The sequence below is a fragment of the Hyperoodon ampullatus genome (assembly GCF_949752795.1).
Source record: "Hyperoodon ampullatus genome assembly, chromosome: 9".
Classification (NCBI taxonomy): Eukaryota; Metazoa; Chordata; class Mammalia; order Artiodactyla; family Ziphiidae; genus Hyperoodon; species Hyperoodon ampullatus.
The window spans coordinates 6,539,702-6,557,815 of NC_136922.1; the positions used below are offsets into that span (position 1 = coordinate 6,539,702).

General features: G+C 35.6%; 1 protein-coding gene across 2 annotated transcripts in view; it reads left to right on the top strand.

Annotated features, from left to right (window-relative positions):
• HGF (hepatocyte growth factor) overlaps positions 1 to 18,114 on the top strand; it is a gene marked incomplete at its 3' end in the record, with an annotated part of 78,571 nt that overhangs the window by 7,967 nt on the left and 52,490 nt on the right. Inside the window, exons 2-5 of one of the 2 annotated variants that reach the window (XM_079711784.1) lie at positions 156 to 321; positions 10,448 to 10,560; positions 12,058 to 12,172; positions 17,587 to 17,729. In XM_079711784.1, the coding sequence (XP_079567910.1) occupies positions 156 to 321; positions 10,448 to 10,560; positions 12,058 to 12,172; positions 17,587 to 17,729 (537 nt within the window). The remainder of the gene's footprint in view (positions 1 to 155; positions 322 to 10,447; positions 10,561 to 12,057; positions 12,173 to 17,586; positions 17,730 to 18,114) is intronic. The other variant, XM_079711785.1, reaches the window with a different exon arrangement.

The following is an 18,114-nucleotide window of genomic DNA, read 5'->3' on the forward strand; positions in this document are numbered from 1 at the left end:
CATTACCCACATTACTCCACCCCCCAACCCCTGGAGGTCTGGTATGTTGTCAGATAAAATCATTACCTTGTAGATAATTCTTAGGGATATTTTTTTCTATATGAGCCTTAAAAGCTTTTCCCCTATGTTTTTAAAAAAATTATTATTATTAATAGAAGGACAGAAGAAAAGAAGAAACACACTTCATGAATTCAAAAAGTCAGCAAAGACTACTCTAATTAAAGAAGACCCATTACTGAAGATAAAAACAAAAAAAATGAACACTGCAGACCAATGTGCCAATAGATGTATTAGGAATAAAGGACTTCCATTCACTTGCAAGTAAGTTGCTTCATTTCGTTCTTAGAATAATTTTCCAAATATAGCATGGACTCATTATCATCATCTTTTTTGTATTCAATGCAATGTACTCTTAAAATTGTAAGCTTGATTTTAGTTTTAACTCATTGCAACAGAAGATTTAGCTCTCATTTGATGGAAATATGAGTAAGGGAGAACACATAAACTGAGATCTTTTAGAATCCACAGTGGCTTTAGTTATGGAATTTATATTTTCTCATCTTATGAACAATTGAACTTTAGGAACTAAAATTCAATTCAATTAACTTTTTATCTCTCTAATATTTTACAATATTCTATTCAGAGTAAACTTTTTTTTTTTTCTTACAAGAGGAGTGGAGGAATTTTCAGAATAGAAGTTGACCAACAACCAAAACTTACTGCAACTTGTATCATTGTCTTTAGGGATGTAAATAAAAAACATTGAGATAATTAGATTAAAAAAACTAGGGGGATTGGTGTCAGCAGCAGAGGCTGTTTAAAAGAAGTTAGCGGGTAGTGATGATGAAGTTTTAGGTGAAAAGTGATGGGGCAATTCAAAGAGGCATGAAAGGACTCAAATGGAGAGTTTTCTTATCTTTTGAAAGTTTCTCTGTGACCTCCCAGGGAAAAATTCCTAACAACTTTGCCGGTATGCCAGAGGATAAAACTTGAAATTTTGGGCCATGAAGGTGACAATTTCATCTGAATAGTTTTCCAAATTGCCAGAAGAAAATGCATTTCCTAGTTCTTCATAAATATTCCCTCCCCACACTTACTTTCCACATATTTATTGCCTATTTCATCCCACTTTAACAGGAGTGCACATGGTATCCTGTCACTTTTGAATTCTGCTCTACTACATTTGGGTAGTTAACACATAATGTGAACACAGATTTTAGTAATGTCATGGCAAGAGGTCCTAACTTCGTCTTGCCTTTCTCAGAGAAATAAGTGTTATGGGCCTGAGGAGAAAGGACATGGTTAGAGGAGGTCTTCAATAGATTTAGCAGGAGGAAAGACTATCTCTTTTCTATTCATGTAGATCTCCTCTGGAAGTATTTTTATAGCCAAACTGCCACTTTCAGGGAGATATTTCCTGGCACTGGGAGTGGGGAATTAACTTTGCAAGTAATTCCTATGATAATTCCTTCTTTCCCTGACTTTCCTAGAAAAGCCTTGGGATTTAAAAAAATAAATTAGAGAAAACTACTCTCAATCAACATCTCAGCTGTGTAGATTTATGGAGGTATTCTTCTGGCAAATGAGGAGGTTGGATTTATTGTATTTTCCCCTTTCAGGGTTAGAAGTGCAGGGCAAAGGGAATGGGAGAACCACATCTCATTGATTTTTAACTTTGAATCTGAAAATACACTATCCTGGATCCACAAGTAAGGAAAGTATTGCTAAGCCTCGATTTTCACATTAGTCAGCCTTATGCTTAGAAAAAAACCAAAACAAAACAGCTTTCCCTTTGTTTTGTTTAGGAGACACTAAAATTATTTTGCTGCATTGGAGAACACATGTGACCAGATTAATAAAACTTTACATATCCCATGTATACAAGGTTTCATGCTTTTCAACCATATTCTGGTTGAGTTATATTTAGTCTCCAAATTTATGGCAACCTGTGCAGAAAACCACATGTAGTAATACCAATGTACAGCTAAAGTTCTCTGCTCAGAAATGGTGTCAACCTTCACACTAAATATATATACATACTTATTTGGAATCACTAAATACATTACTTATTCAGAATTGAATGGACATACTTGTGATACTCTGAAAGTAGGTTCTTAATTAATTAAAGATCTTTTTGAGGACTTGTTCCATGAACTAGAATCATTGAAAAACAATGGCAAACACACTACAATGTTTGGAAAATACCAACAATGCTGTGTGAAAGCATCTGTGATTCAGTGGGCATGAGGTGGAGGTCTCAAATTTTGTTTCCGCTTGAGAAGGTATCAACAATATTGACTTTATAGAGACTGAAGTTGTTTTTTGCTGGATGAGAAAGATGACCAGAATGCCTGATTCTAAGCGTTTCAAAAAATTACTGTACATGAACTGACTCAAGAGATGAAAATTTCTAACCATGACTGAGTAACTGGTACTGGAATTGCCCTTCTGCCATAAACAACTCAACAAAATAAATTATTGAAAGGAAGATGATAGTTAAAATAAGGCTAAGAGAAAGACTCCTAAAGTCAAACTTAAAAGAAGATATGCAACTCATGGAATTTGTCAGCTTGGGTCCAGTCCATATGGAGGTGTAAAATGTAACAAGCAAATACAGTTTTCTGAGAGTATATGGAATTGTAATGGAATGAGAGAAAAGGGTGAATGAAATCAGCAAACAGGAAACACTGTCACCCACTTTCCAGATGGAATCACCTTTGTATTCACAGAAGCAAATATCACATGTTGCTGATGGGGCTCATGAGTCACTTGCAAGGCAATCTCATGTCACAGCCATATTACTGAAAAAAAAAAGTAGTAGTTTATATATGTGTGGTACATTTTTATTTTAATGTTAAGTGGTAGGTATTTGAGTCTGTAATTTTAAAATTTCTTTTTAGATGTTCATTTAGTTGTTATCTTCATATGTATTCTTTATCTAATTACCATGCTTTCAAGGTTATTTAACTCTCTCTCCCCAACACCCTACAATAGGCAAATAGGAAATTTTACATGCATTGCATAAGTTTACTATCTACCAGATCAAAATTCAAATATATTGTTAGCCAGTTTTTCTCTTATCAAGTTATTCTGCCACAGTTGCAAAAACAGACTTTTATGTTCGTTCTTTAATACTATTTCAGCTGTAAAATGTTCTTGTAGGTGGACATTTCAAAATGTCTACATGTAAATCAAAGCACAAAGTTTATACATATAATTTTTGAAGTTATTTAGATATAGAATAAAATGCGCTATGTAAAAATATAAAATAGTTAAAATATTTTAATTTTGTAACATCTTTTTAATATTTGTTTTATAAAAGTTATTTCCCCTTATTTAAAATTACTTAAAAGTTGTTACAATGTTAAGAAATAAATGACTAATTTGAACTACATAAAATTGTAAGAAAATTATGTGCTTTCAAAAATATATGATCTGGAGGAGGACCTTCAAGGTGGCGGAGGAGTAAGACGTGGAGATCAACTTCCTCCCCAAAAGTACATGAAAAATACATCTACATGTGGAACAACTCCTACAGAACACCTACTGAATGCTGGCAGAAGACCTCAGACTTCTCAAAAGGCAGGACACTCCCCATGTACCTGGGTAGGGCAAAAGAAAAAAGAAAAACCAGAGACAAAAGAATACGGGCAGGATCTGCACCTCGGGGAGGGAGCAGTGAAGTAGGAAAAGTTCCCACACACAAGGAAGCCCCTCCACTGGTGGAGATGGGGGGTGGGGGGGGAGGCTTCCGAGCCACGGAGGAGAGCACAGCAACAGGGGTGTGGAGGGCAGAGAAGAGAGATTCCCGTGCAGAGGATCAGAGCCGACCAGCACTCACCAGCCCGAGAGGCTTGTCTACTAACCCGCCAGGATGGGTGGGGGCTGGGAGCCGAGGCTCGGGCTTCGGAGGTCAGATCACAGGGAGAGGACTGGAGTTGGCTGCGGGAACACAGCCTGAAGGGGGCTAGTGCGCCACAGCTAGCCAGGAGGGAGTCCGGGGAAAGGTCTGGACCTGCCTAAGAGGCAAGAGACCATTGTTTCAGGGGGTGCAAGGAGAGGGGATTCAGAGCACCACTTAAATGAGCTCCAGAGATGGGCGCGAGCCGTGGCTATCAGCATGGACACCAGAGATGGGCATGAAACGCTAAGGCTTCTGCTGCAGCCACCAAGAAGCCTGTGTGCAAGCACAGGTCACTACCCACATCTCCGCTACTGGGAACCTGTACAGCCCGTCACTGCCAGGGTCCCAAGATCCAGGGACAACTCAGGCTGTTGCAACTTCACACTGGCCTCTGCCACCACAGACTCTCCCCTAATTCCATACCCCTCCCTCCCCCAAGCCTGAGTGAGCCAGAGCCCCCTAATCAGCTGCTCCTTTAACCCCCTCCTCTCTGGGCAAAGAACAGACGCCAGAGGGTGTCCTACATGCAGCGGCAGGGCCAAATCCAAAGCTGAGCCCCGGGAGCTGTGCGAACAAAGAAGAGAAAGGGAAATCTCTCTGTGCAGCCTCAGGAGCAGAGGATTAAATCTCCACAGTCAACTTGATGTACCTGCATCTGTGGAATACCTGAATAGACAACGAATCACCCCAAAACTGAGGCAGTGGACTTTGGGAGCAACTGTAGACTTGGGGTTTGCCTTCTGCATCTAATTTGTTTCTAGTTTTATGTTTATCTTAGTTTAGTATTTAGAGCTTATTATCACTAGTAGATTTGTTTATTGATTTGGTTGCTCTCTTCCTTTATATATATATATTATTTTTCTTTTCCTTTTCCTCTTTCTGTGAGTGTGTATGTGTATGTTTCTTTGTGTGATTTTGTCTGTATAGGTTTGCTTTTACCATTTGTCCTAGGGTTCTGTCTGTCCATTTTTTTTAGTATAGTTTTTAGTGCTTGTTATCATTGGTGGATTTGTTTATTGGTTTGGTTGCTCTCTTCTTTTTTTTTTAATTACTTTTTTATTTTAATAACTTTACTTATTTTATTTATTTTCTTTCTTTCTTTCTTCTTTTTTTTCTCCCTTTTCTTCTGAGCCATGTGGCTGACAGGGTCTTGGTGCTCCAGCCGGGTGTCAGGGTTGAGCCTTTGAGGTGGGACAGCCAAGTTCAGGACATTGGTACATCAGAGACCTCCCAGCCACTCTTAATATCATTTGGTGAGAGCTCCCCCAGACATCTCTGTCTCAATGTTAAGACCCAGCTACACTGAACGACCAGCAAGCTACAGTGCTGGACACCCCATGCCAAACGACTAGCAAGACAGGAACACCACCCCAACCGTTATCAGAGAGACTGCCTAAAATCATAATAAGTTCACAGACACCCCAAAACACACCAACGGATGTGGTCCTGCCCACCAGAAAGACAAGATCCAGCCTCATCCATCAGAACACAGGCACCAGTCCCCTCCACCAGTAAGCCTACACAACCTACTGAACCAACCTTACCCACTGAGGGCAGATACCAAAAAAAATTGGAACTACGAACCTGAAGCCTGTGAAAAGGAAACCCCAAACACAGTAAGTTAAGCAAAATGAGGAGACAGAGAAATACACAGCAGATGAAGGCACAAGGTAAAAACCCACCAGACCAAACAAATGAAGAGGAAATAGGCAGTCTACCTGAAAAAGAATTCAGAGTAATGATAGTAAAGATGATCCAAAATCTTGGAAATAGAATTTCTTGTTTCTTGGAAGAAAGAAACATTTAACAAGGACCTAGAAAAACTAAAGAGCAAACAAACAATGATGAGCAACACGATAAATGAAACTAAAAGTTCTCTAGAAGGAATCAATAGCAGAATGACTGAGGCAGAAGAACAGATAAGTGACCTGAAAGATGAAATAGTGGAAATAACTACCACAGAGCAGAATAAAGAAAGAAGAAAGAAAAGAATTGAGGACAGTCTCAGAGACCTCTGGGACAACATTAAATACACCAACATTCGAATTACAGGGGTACCAGAAAAAGAGGAGAAAAAAGAAAGGGTCTGAGAAAATATTTGAAGAGATTATAGTTGAAAACTTCCCTAATATGGGAAAGGAAATAGTTAATCAAGTCCAGGAGGCACAGAGAGTCCCATACAGAATAAATCGAAGGAAAAATACACCAAGACACATATTAATCAAACTGTCAAAAATTAAATACAAAGAAAAAATATTAAAAGCAGCAAGGGAAAAACAACAAATAACATACAAGGGCATCCCCATAAGGTTAACAGCTGATCTTTCAGCAGAAACACTGCAAGCCAGAAGGGAGTGGCAGGACATATTTGAAGTGATGAAAGGGAAAAACCTACAACCAATATTACTCTACGCAGCAAGGATCTCATTCATATTTGATGGAGAAATTAAAACCTTTACAGAAAAGCAAAAGCTAAGAGAATTCAGCACCACCAAACCAGCTTTAGAACACATGCTAAAGGAACTTCTGTAGGCAGGAAACACAAGAGAAGGAGAAGACCTACAGTAACAAACCCAAAACAATGAAGAAAATGGTAATAGGAACATACATATCGATAATTACCTTAAATATAAACGGATTAAATGCTCCAGCCAAAAGACATAGACTGGCCGAATGGATAAAAAAAACAAGACCCATATATATGCTGTCTACAAGAGACCCACTTCAGACCTAGGGGCACATACAGACTGAAAGTAAGGGGATGGAAAAAGATATTCCATGCAAATGGAAATCAAAAGAAAGCTGGAGTAGCAATTCTCATATCAGACAAAATAGACTTTAAAATAAAGACTATTACAAGAGACAAAGTAGGACACTACATCATGATCAAGGGATCACTCCAAGAGGAAGATATAAAAATTGTAAATATTTATGCACCCAACATAGGAGCACGTCAATACATAAGGCAAATGCTAACATCCATAAAAGGGGAAATCGACAGTAACACAATCATAGGAGGGGACTTTAATACCCCACTTTCACGAATGGACAGATCATTCATAATGAAAATAAATAAGGAAACACAAGCTTTAAATGATACATTAAACAAGATGGACTTAATTGATATTATAGGACATTCCATCCAAAAACAACAGAATACACTTTCTTCTCAAGTGCTCATGGAACATTCTCCAGGATAGATCACATCTTGGATCACAAATCAAGCCTTGGTAAATTTAAGAAGATTGAAATCGTATTCAGTATCTTTTCCGACCATACCGCTATGAGACTAGATATCAATTACAGGAAAAAAAACTGTAAAAAATACAATCACATGGAAGCTAAACAATACACTAATAAATAACCAAGAGATCACTGAAGAAATCAAAGAGGAAATAAAAAAAAAATACCTAGAAACAAATGACAATGAAAACACTACGACCCAAAACCTATGGGATGAAGCAAAAGAAGTTCGAAGTGGGAAGTTTATAGCAATACAATCCTACGTCAAAGAAGAAGAAAAATCTCAAATAAACAACCTGCGCTTACACGTAAAGCAATTAGAGAAAGAAGAACAAAAAACCCCCAACGTTAGTATAAGCAAATAAATCATAAAGATGAGATCAGAAATAAATGAAAAAGCAATGAAGGAAATGATTGCAAAGATCAATAAAACTAAAAGCTGGTTCTTTGAGAAGATAAACACTATTGATAAACCATTAGCCAGACTCATCAAGAAAAAAAGGGAATAGACTCAAACCAATAGAATTAGAAATGAAAAAGGAGAAGTAACAAATGACACTAAAGAAATACAAGGATCATGAGGGATTACTACAAGCAACTGTATGCCAATACAATGGACAACCTGGAAGAAATGGAAAAATTCTCAGAAAATCACAACCCTCCGAGGCTGAACCAGGAAGAAATAGAAAATATAAACAGACCAGTCACAAGCACTGAAATTGAAACTGTGATAAAAAATCTTCCAGCAAACAATAGCCCAGGACCAGATGGCTTCACAGGCGAATTCTATCAAACATTTAGAGAAGAGCTAACACCTATCCTTCTCAAACTCTTCCAAAATATAGCAGACAGAGGAACACTCCCAAAAATACACAAAAAATAAACTCAAAATGGATTAAGGAGCTAAATGTAAGGCTAGACACTACAAAACTCTTAGAGGAAAACATAGGCAGAAAACTCTATGACATAAATCAGAGCAGGATCCTTTTTGACCCACCTCCTAGAGAAAGGGAAATAAAAACAAAAATAAACAAATCGGACCTAATGAAACTTAAAAGATTTTGCACAGCAAAGGAAACCATAAACAAGACGAAAAGACAAAATGGGAGAAAATATTTGCAAATGAAGCAACGGACAAAGGATTAATCTCCAAAATATACAAGCAGCTCATGCAGCTCAATATCAAAAAGACAAACAACCCAATCCAAAAATGGGCAGAAGACCTAAACAGACATTTCTCCAAAGAAGATATACAGATTGCCAACAAACACATGAGAGGATGCTCAACATCACTAATCATTAGAGTAATGCAAATCGAAACTACAATGAAGTATCACCTCACACCAGTCAGAATGGCCATCATCAAAAAGTCTGCAAACAATACATGCTGGAGAGGGTGTGGAGAAAGGGAACCCTCTTGCACTATTTGTGGTAATGTAAATTGATACAGCCACTATGGAGAACAGTCTGGAGGTTCCTTAAGAAACTAAAAATAGAACTACCATATGACCCAGCATTCCCCTACTGGGCATATACCTTGAGAAAACCATAATTCAAAAAGAGTCATGTTCCACAATGTTCTTTGCAGCTCTATTTACAATAGCCAGGACATGGAAGCAACCTAAGTGTCCATCAACAGATGAATGGATAAAGAAGATGTGGCACATATATACAATGGAATATTACTCAGCCATAAAAAGAAACGAGATTGAGTTATTTGTAGTGAGGTGGATGGACCTAGGGTGTATCATACAGAGTGAAGTAAGTCAGAAAGAGAAAAACAGATACTGTATGCTAACACACATATATATATGCAATCTTTAAAAAAATTATGAAGGACCTGAGGTAGGACAGGAATAAAGGCTCAGTCATAGAAAATGGACTTGAGGACACGGGAGAAGGGTAAGCTGGGAGGAAGTGAGAGAGTGGCATGCACATATACACACTACCAAATTTCAAATAGATAGATGGTGGGAAGCAGCCACATAGCACAGGGAGATCAGCTCGGTGCTCTGTGACCACCTGGTGGGGTGGGATAGGGAGGATGGAGGGAGTCGCAAGAGGCAGGGGATATGGGGGATATATGTGTACATGTAGCTGATTCACTTTGTTATATAGCAGAAACTAAAACACCATTGTAAAGCAATTATACTCCAATAAAGATGTTAAAATATTATATATATATATATATATATATATATATATATATATATATATATATATATATATAGTCTGGAAACAAAAAATCTGCATTCTTAGAAAATCTATGTGTTTTTCTTAATTAGATGCTTATACATGGTGACATTATAATTAGCATGAACATGGTTAAGAAGGAGTTTAAATACTATTTCTTAATGGAAAGAAAATAGTTCAGAATTCGAACTTTATTTCCTGTATTTTTAGAAATGGTAACACTTAATGTGTTGAAAATTTTAAGTACTTTACTATTCTCAGTTAAGGGATTTTTGTATTTATCATTTTTCTCTAGAAATACTTTTTTTTAGTGAGCAAGAAAACACCAATATAATACTTAGTTATAGAAATGATAATTTTAAGAGTTAACACATTTCAGCAATTTTTGTCAAGATGATATATCAAAAGTATATTCTCTCTGATATTAGTAGTTTTTTATTTAAATTAAAAATGCTTATGCAAGCAAATCCATTTAGGAAACATTGACTTACGTAAAGTTACCTAACAGCAGGATTTTCATCGCCTTTAATAAACTTAAATGCTTTATAACTCACCAAGAAGGGATACTATATGCAACATTTCTCAAACATTTGATTTTAGATCCTTCTTTGCTGGAGAGTCTCCTGGGGTGGTGATTTGTCTAATGCATTTTAAGACATGTCACTTTAGAATGTGCTTTATACAATTACAACCTTTAGAAGTTAATCATGATATTTCAAATATAATAATTTGTATATAACTGCAAAAATATCCTCCAACTTGCTGTGTACTTACAAAAAAAATAAAGTCTTCAGAAATATTCCAAGTAGTTGTGCTATATATTGATTTTGCTTGTTGAAGCCTTCATTCTTCTATGTGTCATTTAGAATAACATGAGAACATTTCAAATTTTATTCTATCTGATATTTAAATCTACACCTATAAAAATTTAATTTTGTTCTGTCTTATTTGGCTATCAAAATGGTAGGTTCAAATATCCCTCATGTTTCTGTATATGTAATAATGCGTCTGTTTTTATATTGCCTTCCTTGTTTAAACCAGGTGCCTATTCTTTAAAAACTGTATAAATAGTAGTATTCCTTCTTTTCATTCAGATATTTTTTTCAGGGCCTTTGTTTTTGACAAAGCAAGAAAGCGATGCCTCTGGTTCCCTTTCAATAGCATGTCAAGTGGAGTGAAAAAAGAGTTTGGCCATGAATTTGACCTCTATGAAAACAAAGGTAACTGGTTTCTCCCTAAATATTTCGTAATGAAACAAAGTATAAAATATATGTAATTGCCTGCCACAGTCCTCTTTCTAACTGATTTTTCCATTATATCATGGATCTATTATGCAGTCAATTCATCTATTAAGACAGATAACACTACTGCCTTGACTATTTTCAGTATAGTACTTTAAAGGAGCTTTTCCCCAAATTTTCCATAGTTAGATTATCCCTCCCCTCTTTGTTTATTTCTAGTAACATCTCTCAGAACTGATATTCTCCACAGTCATTTTAGAAAGTGACACCTTAAGTTATTAGTTTAAGACATTTTATATAATAGCAAATTTTGAGCTTACTATAGTATTCTAAATTTTAATAACTTTGGATAATTAATCTAAGTTATAGTGATGATTGCTGATAGCAACAAAACGTGGAGGTTTTGAAAAATTAGTTGGATCTATTCCTAGTTACATACTTTTAAAAAATCTTTGAAAGAATTGAGACCATATTATTAGTTAATTTGTCTACTTTGGTAGTTTGATATTATATTAACAAGGTAGTTATTTTGTTCAAAAGTGGATTTATAATAATAAAATAATTGAAGAATGTTTACTAAATGTGTATTTTACAGAATAAATCTCTCATTACACAAAATAATAATCATGAATTATGTTTATGATAATACTATTTATTTCAATTTTAATGTTTTCTTAAATCATACTGTGTTTTTTATTAAGCTTAGATATTTAGTAATATACACAGACATTTCTTTGTTAACAGGGAAAATGTTTAAATGAAATTAAAATTAATTCATGTTAGAAAATAAGATGATCTCTATACACCCCAATAATTCTGTAAATCCTAAACATAATTCATAATCTACTATAAAACCATCTTTAATCTTCTAGGTTGCTAACAACTGTATATACTCTTATTGGATAGAAATATACAGCTTGTTTCAATTTTATTGTCCTATAATTTAGCAGCTGATCTGTTAGCAAAAATATGGAAAATAATAATCAGCATAATGTAATTATCACATACACACAAAAAACCACACAATTTTACTGATATAAAGACAAATCAGTTATTTCCATTATCTTAAAGTAACTTTTTGAATTCAATATAGGTTTACAAATTTTTATTTTTAATATGTTCTTAAAATGGTCTGTGAATTTGAGCAAGTCATTATGCTAAATTAAACTTGCCTGTCCAGTTGAGTATATAGAATAATCTACGTTAAGTAGGTAGACTAATCTCTATAGTTATCCAGGTATATACTCACAAAATTAAAACTTCTCAATGGTCTTTTTTGTTTGTTTTGGATTACTCTGAAATGTGTTATTTTGAAAATATTAGTAGAATTTTTAGGCAAGAAATTTCAATATGATTTGTGATGGTTTATAAGCATTGCTTAAAGATTTGAATGGAATTTTATCATTTTTATTTTTAATATACACAGCATATATGTTACACATAGTTATAACATTATTCTCTGCTTTCTTCTGATAGACTACATTAGAAACTGCATCATCGGTAAAGGAGGTAGCTATAAGGGAACGGTATCTATCACTAAAAGTGGCATCAAATGCCAGCCCTGGAATTCCATGATACCACACGAACACAGGTAAGAATAGCATGAAGAAAAGAGGATAGAGCCTCTCTCTTACAGGTGTGTTACCAATCCCAGGTAGTGCTTCAGAATAATCCTACACTTCTATAATAATTTAGCCAACTTTGCAGAAGTGTATTAGGTCAAACCTTATCTGAATTTGTAACTGATATTTAGCCAAAGAATAAAAAAATTATCATCAAGATGTAGCCTAACATTTTTTCACCTCAAAACCTCAATTTGTAGATCTTGGTGTTTGGGAAGAAATAATAAGAAAAATAATAAAAAAAATTGTTTTCCCTCTCTTTGCCTGTGAAAAGGCACAGCACTCTGCAGCTGGAGTGGAGAGGTTGCCTGTGCTAAGTTGGAGATGGAACAGATTCTGATCTTACCCAGGGTCCAAATGTTCTTTAACCATGGTGGTTCTCAAACTTGACTGCACATTAAAATCACCTGCTACAAGCCGTTAACAAATCCTACCACCTGGGCGTCAACACAGGCCAATGAAATCAGAATCACTTGGCACCAGTATTTTTTAAAAAGTTCCCCAGGTGATTCTAAAGCACAGTCAAAATTGAGAACTTCTGCTAAAAATTCATGCCTCAGATTGACCAAGTTTCCCATTTCACCTAGGGCCTAATGACTAGAGAAAGCTTCTTATTCCTTGGAAATTAAATGTCTATAGTGAAGAGAAGAATTGTGTTCATTATAACAGATGAATGCTATTTAAAGATGAGTAAACATAATATCCATAGGCTCATTAGTCTGAGAATTTTAATCATCATGGAGGAGAAACATAGATATCTACTCACTAGAGAGCCATATATAGCCAGAGTTTTTCAAGACTTATGTCACAAAGAATTTTAACAGGAACTAAAGTAGCTTAAAACAGCTCTCCCTGGTTATTAGATGCATTGGAAGATTTAGTTTACCATGTGCCAAGTACCTTGTTGAGCAGTATACCTGGTTTATCTTATTTAATCCTCTCAAGAACCACAAAGTAGGTGATTTTATTAGTTCGATTTTTTATATGGTGAAGCTGAAGAGCAAAGAACCTTAGTAACTTTTCAAGATCATGCACAACTAGCAAATGGTACGGCTAGAATCTGAGGCCAGCCAGTGTCACTCTGTATCCTGTGTTTTAACAACCCCAGGGCCTTAAACACCCAGCAAATCAGTAGGAACATGCTGTGACCTGTTTTTGCAATAGAGGTAGTAACTTGCCTTGATGAATCCACTTTTTATTCCATTTCATTCACTTGGTGGGGGGCGAAACTATGCAAGATGATTTTACTTCAGTAAACAGAAACCGAGTTCATTGGCCCACATAAAAAGAAAAAGAGTTGGTTGCTCTACATTGGGATCAAACCTGTGATTTTGGCTTTGTTAACAACAGCTAGTAAGTGTCCAAGCAGATCAGCTTTACAGTGTCTCAATAACAGAAAATAACTAATTTTTCCAAATTCATTACTTATGAATTACATGAATACCTCCAAAACATAGTTTTATCTTTACATTACAAAACCAACAATGTAATTGGTTTTGTCCTCTCATAAGGATTTTCATGGTGTCACTCCCTGCATAGTGAGGAAAATATTTCGCTTAAATAGATGGATCTAAGTTTTTCATGAACAAAGGAATGGCGTTTGAAATCAATCCTACCCTAGTTGAGGGGAGTGCACTGGATGACCTAGTAGAGGTCTTATTTCAACCCAAATTCTCTATGATTGTGATTCTCTGCTACAGGAATACATGTGAAATAGATCTCCCTGGGAACTGGCTTCCCAGTCCAATCAGCTATTTTACCAACAAACATTTCCTTGTGATATAAAGCTTTAGGGCTGAGAGGACCTTGTATATTAATCAATTTTTTTAAAATTCAATGGAAGTAACACATTTTCATCAATTAGCAGCTTACTGGAATATCTACATGCTGGGTTAACACTTTTAAGTGTTAAATAAAGATTAACTCTATGGAAAATTGAAAGAGAAATATGTATCTATATACGTCTGTCTAGAGGAGTGATTTATTGTCAACTCCCTAAATTGAAATATTTTACAAGTGGCTTAATGGGAAGATGATGATAGATGATGAAATTAGTATAGAAGCTTAACTAGAAAATCAGGTGACCTGATATCTACATCTATATCCTTCACTGGCCACCCAGCATTCATTAAAGAAGCAGATGATGGAATGGATCAAGTTTCCTATGAACACAGTTCATATTAAAAGAAACGAAAAGGTGGCCAGCACCCAGAAGATCTAATTTATGTTTCAAAGTATATTTGGATGTAACTCAATTTTAAATATTCCTTCACTTATCTCTCTAAAAATAAAGCCTTGCTCACAAGGACAGAGAACCAAAAATAGTACATATGTGAGTAAAAGTTTATTACAGAGCCTATTGAATGGCACAGGGTGTGTGTGTAATAGGTTCTCATAAACATGTGCTGAATAAACACATAGAGTGCAAAGAGCAGGTCTAGGCTTCATCGCTTGGTCAAGTACGGGATACTAAAGAAAAGCAGACTGAAAACTTCAGAACACAAAAGAAAACCAGTTAATCGGGGTAAAAAGTCATATACACCAAAGACTGAAGAGAAGAGATGACCAGACTGCTCTTTACCCTGCATGTCCTAGAGAGGAATGTGATATGCATTGATATAGAATTGTGGAAAGCAGCACACATTTTTCTCTTCATTTTTCATTTTTATTAACTCCAGTGGGAAAACTTTATTCATCTTTTAACCATAGCTAGTTTTGATTTCTACTTTATCTCTTTCCCTTCCTACTTGCATTTTTCCTACTAAACTGTTGACTTATTCATTCACTACTTCTTTTTTTAAAAATTAATTAATTAATTAATTAATTATTGTCTGTGTTGGGTCTTTGTTGCTGTGCGTGGGCTTTCACTAGTTGTGATAACTGGGGGCTACTCTTCAGTGCGGTGCACGGGCTTCTCATTGTAGTGGCTTCTCTTGTTGTGGAGCACGGGCTCTAGGTGTGCAGGCTCAGGAGTTGTGGCTCATGGGCTCTAGAGCGCAGACTCAGTAGTTGTGGCGCACGGGTTTAGTTGCTCCGCAGCATGTGGGGATCTTCCCGGACTGGGGCTCGAACCTATGTACCCTGCATTGGTACTAACCACTGCGCCACCAGGGAAGTCCCATTCGCTACTTCTACACAGCTTCTTCTTTGCTTTACAAATCCACTGGAAAGGTGTATGTGTGTATATGTGTGTGTGTGTGTGTGTGTGTGTGTAAAAATCTCTAAAACTGTAGATATTTTATATGTGTGCATTTAACATGTGTTAAATCATTATTTAGTGTTTTAAACTTAATACATAAAATGATATAAAATGAAGGAGCTTATAATAATCTAATTCATTCCATTCATCTCGTAAGTGAAGTTGAAAACCCAAAGACTAAGTAAATTATCTAAGGGCTAGTGTCACATACTAGTCGAGTGATACATATGGGGCAACAATGTAGATTTTTGTGATTAACAATAACTTATTCTCAGTACTATACTATACCAAGCTTTTTCAGAAAATAGAGTTATAGGGGGATTTTCTTAGGTAAATTTGATTAATGCAGTACTTTATGAAAAAAATATAAAGTAAAAGTCAGTTTTGATTCTATCAGAAAAATGAGTATTTCATTATAAATTTACTATGAAAAATTGGAGAACTGGCAAAGTGAAAGGAAATAATTTTCACAGAATTGCACAAAGATTATCTTAAATTATTCTGGAATAATGGGGCTAAAACTAAGGCAAAAGATGACCTATTTTTCCTTTGAAAATTACTGTTAGGAACTGTAAAGTCATGATAAGTTTTCATTATATTATAATTTTTGTCAGTCATAAGACGTAATGTCTAATTTTTGTTCCCCAATATTTAAAATGCTAGTGAAATAGGGATATAAACTCTTTATGTAAAGACATTTTGGCATTTCATAATGTTTATAATACTTAATAGATATCTTGAAAATGTTTGGTTAGTAGTAAGTCTCTTGGACTCTTTATTTTTGACCAATAATTTACATTTTCTGAGCACTTAACTCTGGTGTATTTCCTGTCCAAATTAAATAATTTCATTGCAAAATGTTGCTTGGTACCCAAGGCGTGACCATATTTATTTTATGCCACAGCATAACAAAAATGATTATTTCTTAACTAGAGGTTTCAATGGGTAGGAAACATATTGGAATGGTATTTACTGAGATACTAAGATCTTTGGACTTCACTGTAATTTAAGTACCATTTAGATCTCAGAGGTCAGTAAAAGTAGAAATTAAGCTTTATAGAAAAAATTGAACTGAATATTGAAAATGCAACTGGATTTTCAAAAAAAAGTGCCTACTAATGTTACCTACAGATATATATTGTTTACTTATGTTTTTTTGGTGTGCAATCTAGCAGACACTTGCAGCATCATTGAGGCCAAGGTCACAAGCAGTACAAAAGAATAAAAAGGGCTTTGAACTCTTCTGCTCTTATGTTGAAGTACTGTGTGATGGTAACAAAATTATAACCAGGGCATTAAACATTTTAAATGAAGGTAATATATTGCAGTCTGCACGCAATGACCAACTATTATGAACTAAACCTGAAAGCACCAAGCCCCAGTCACAGTGAAAACTTTAAAAATTTTTAAAGAGAATAAGCATTTCTGTTTTTTACTATGACAGTCTAAAGACTACTAAGTGGAGCGTGCTTAATAACAGATGGAGTTTATTAAGTGCCAATTACCCTCTCATCTCTTTGAACTTCTCAAAACAACCACATAGGTGTAAGATGTTATAAGTTATGGCTATACTCAGTGTATATGTAAGCTAGTAGGCTGAAAGAGGCTAAATTGCCTGCTGGGGTCTCCAGTTAGTAAGACAGAGCTGAAATTTGAGTCTAGATTCAATTTGTTTCTAGACCCTTTGTTCCTGTTGCTTTATCAATCTATTTCTCAATTGTGCAGAAAAAAGGGGGCCTATCATTCATAAGAAAACAATAAATAAACAAATAATTATCTCAGAGAAGCAGTGTAATAGTGAGATTTCAAGGTCTAGTGCAGTGTTTCTGCAGTTCTCTCCTAAGTGGCTATCCTCAATCATTTGCTGCCTTTGACTGGAACTTTGAAATTGTGGTTCAAACAATGTCAATTAGGCTCTAGAATGACTGGCTCTGAGTGAATCCAGAGATGAATCATTCTTAAGACTGCTGAATATGAGAATTCAGTTAGGTAAATGTCTATAAAATTTAAGTATCTTAAGAATAGATGGAAATGACAGAATTCAAGTTAATATCTATAGGGGTCTGAGATAGAATAAAGGATTTCTCCACTTTTGGGAAAACATACCCACTAGTTAGTAAAGTTAATAGGCCCCCCCAAAATTTGCATGCTCTTATACTGTAATGATTATCATTTTAAAACTAGCTTTTTGCCTTCGAGCTATCGGGGTAAAGACCTACAGGAAAACTACTGTCGAAATCCTCGAGGGGAAGAAGGGGGCCCGTGGTGTTTCACAAGCAATCCAGAGGTACGCTACGAAGTCTGTGACATTCCCCAGTGTTCAGAAGGTAAATGAACCTGAATGCCATGTGGGGCACTCTGCTCTTCCTTTGTGTAAAACTGCAGCTCACATTAAAGGTTAACAGAATTGAATCAAATCACAATGAATATGATGTTCATTCAATTGCAACTATAGATCATAATTTGAGCATTTTTATAGGATGTTTTAAAAACTGATTATCATCAGATTAATGCAAAATAAAGGAGCAAGTTATCAGTTTGAATTTCAAAAGAGCCTGAGGTATCTCTTCGGGGAGAGTAAAAGTTTGGGCTTCCTCATCTGCTGTTTTGAGCTCATAATAGCTCAAAATCTGCTCCCATACATCACCTGAAAGGAGCAGAATGACACTTAGCCCTTTATGAGTAACCCTAATTCTACTCATCCAGAACCCG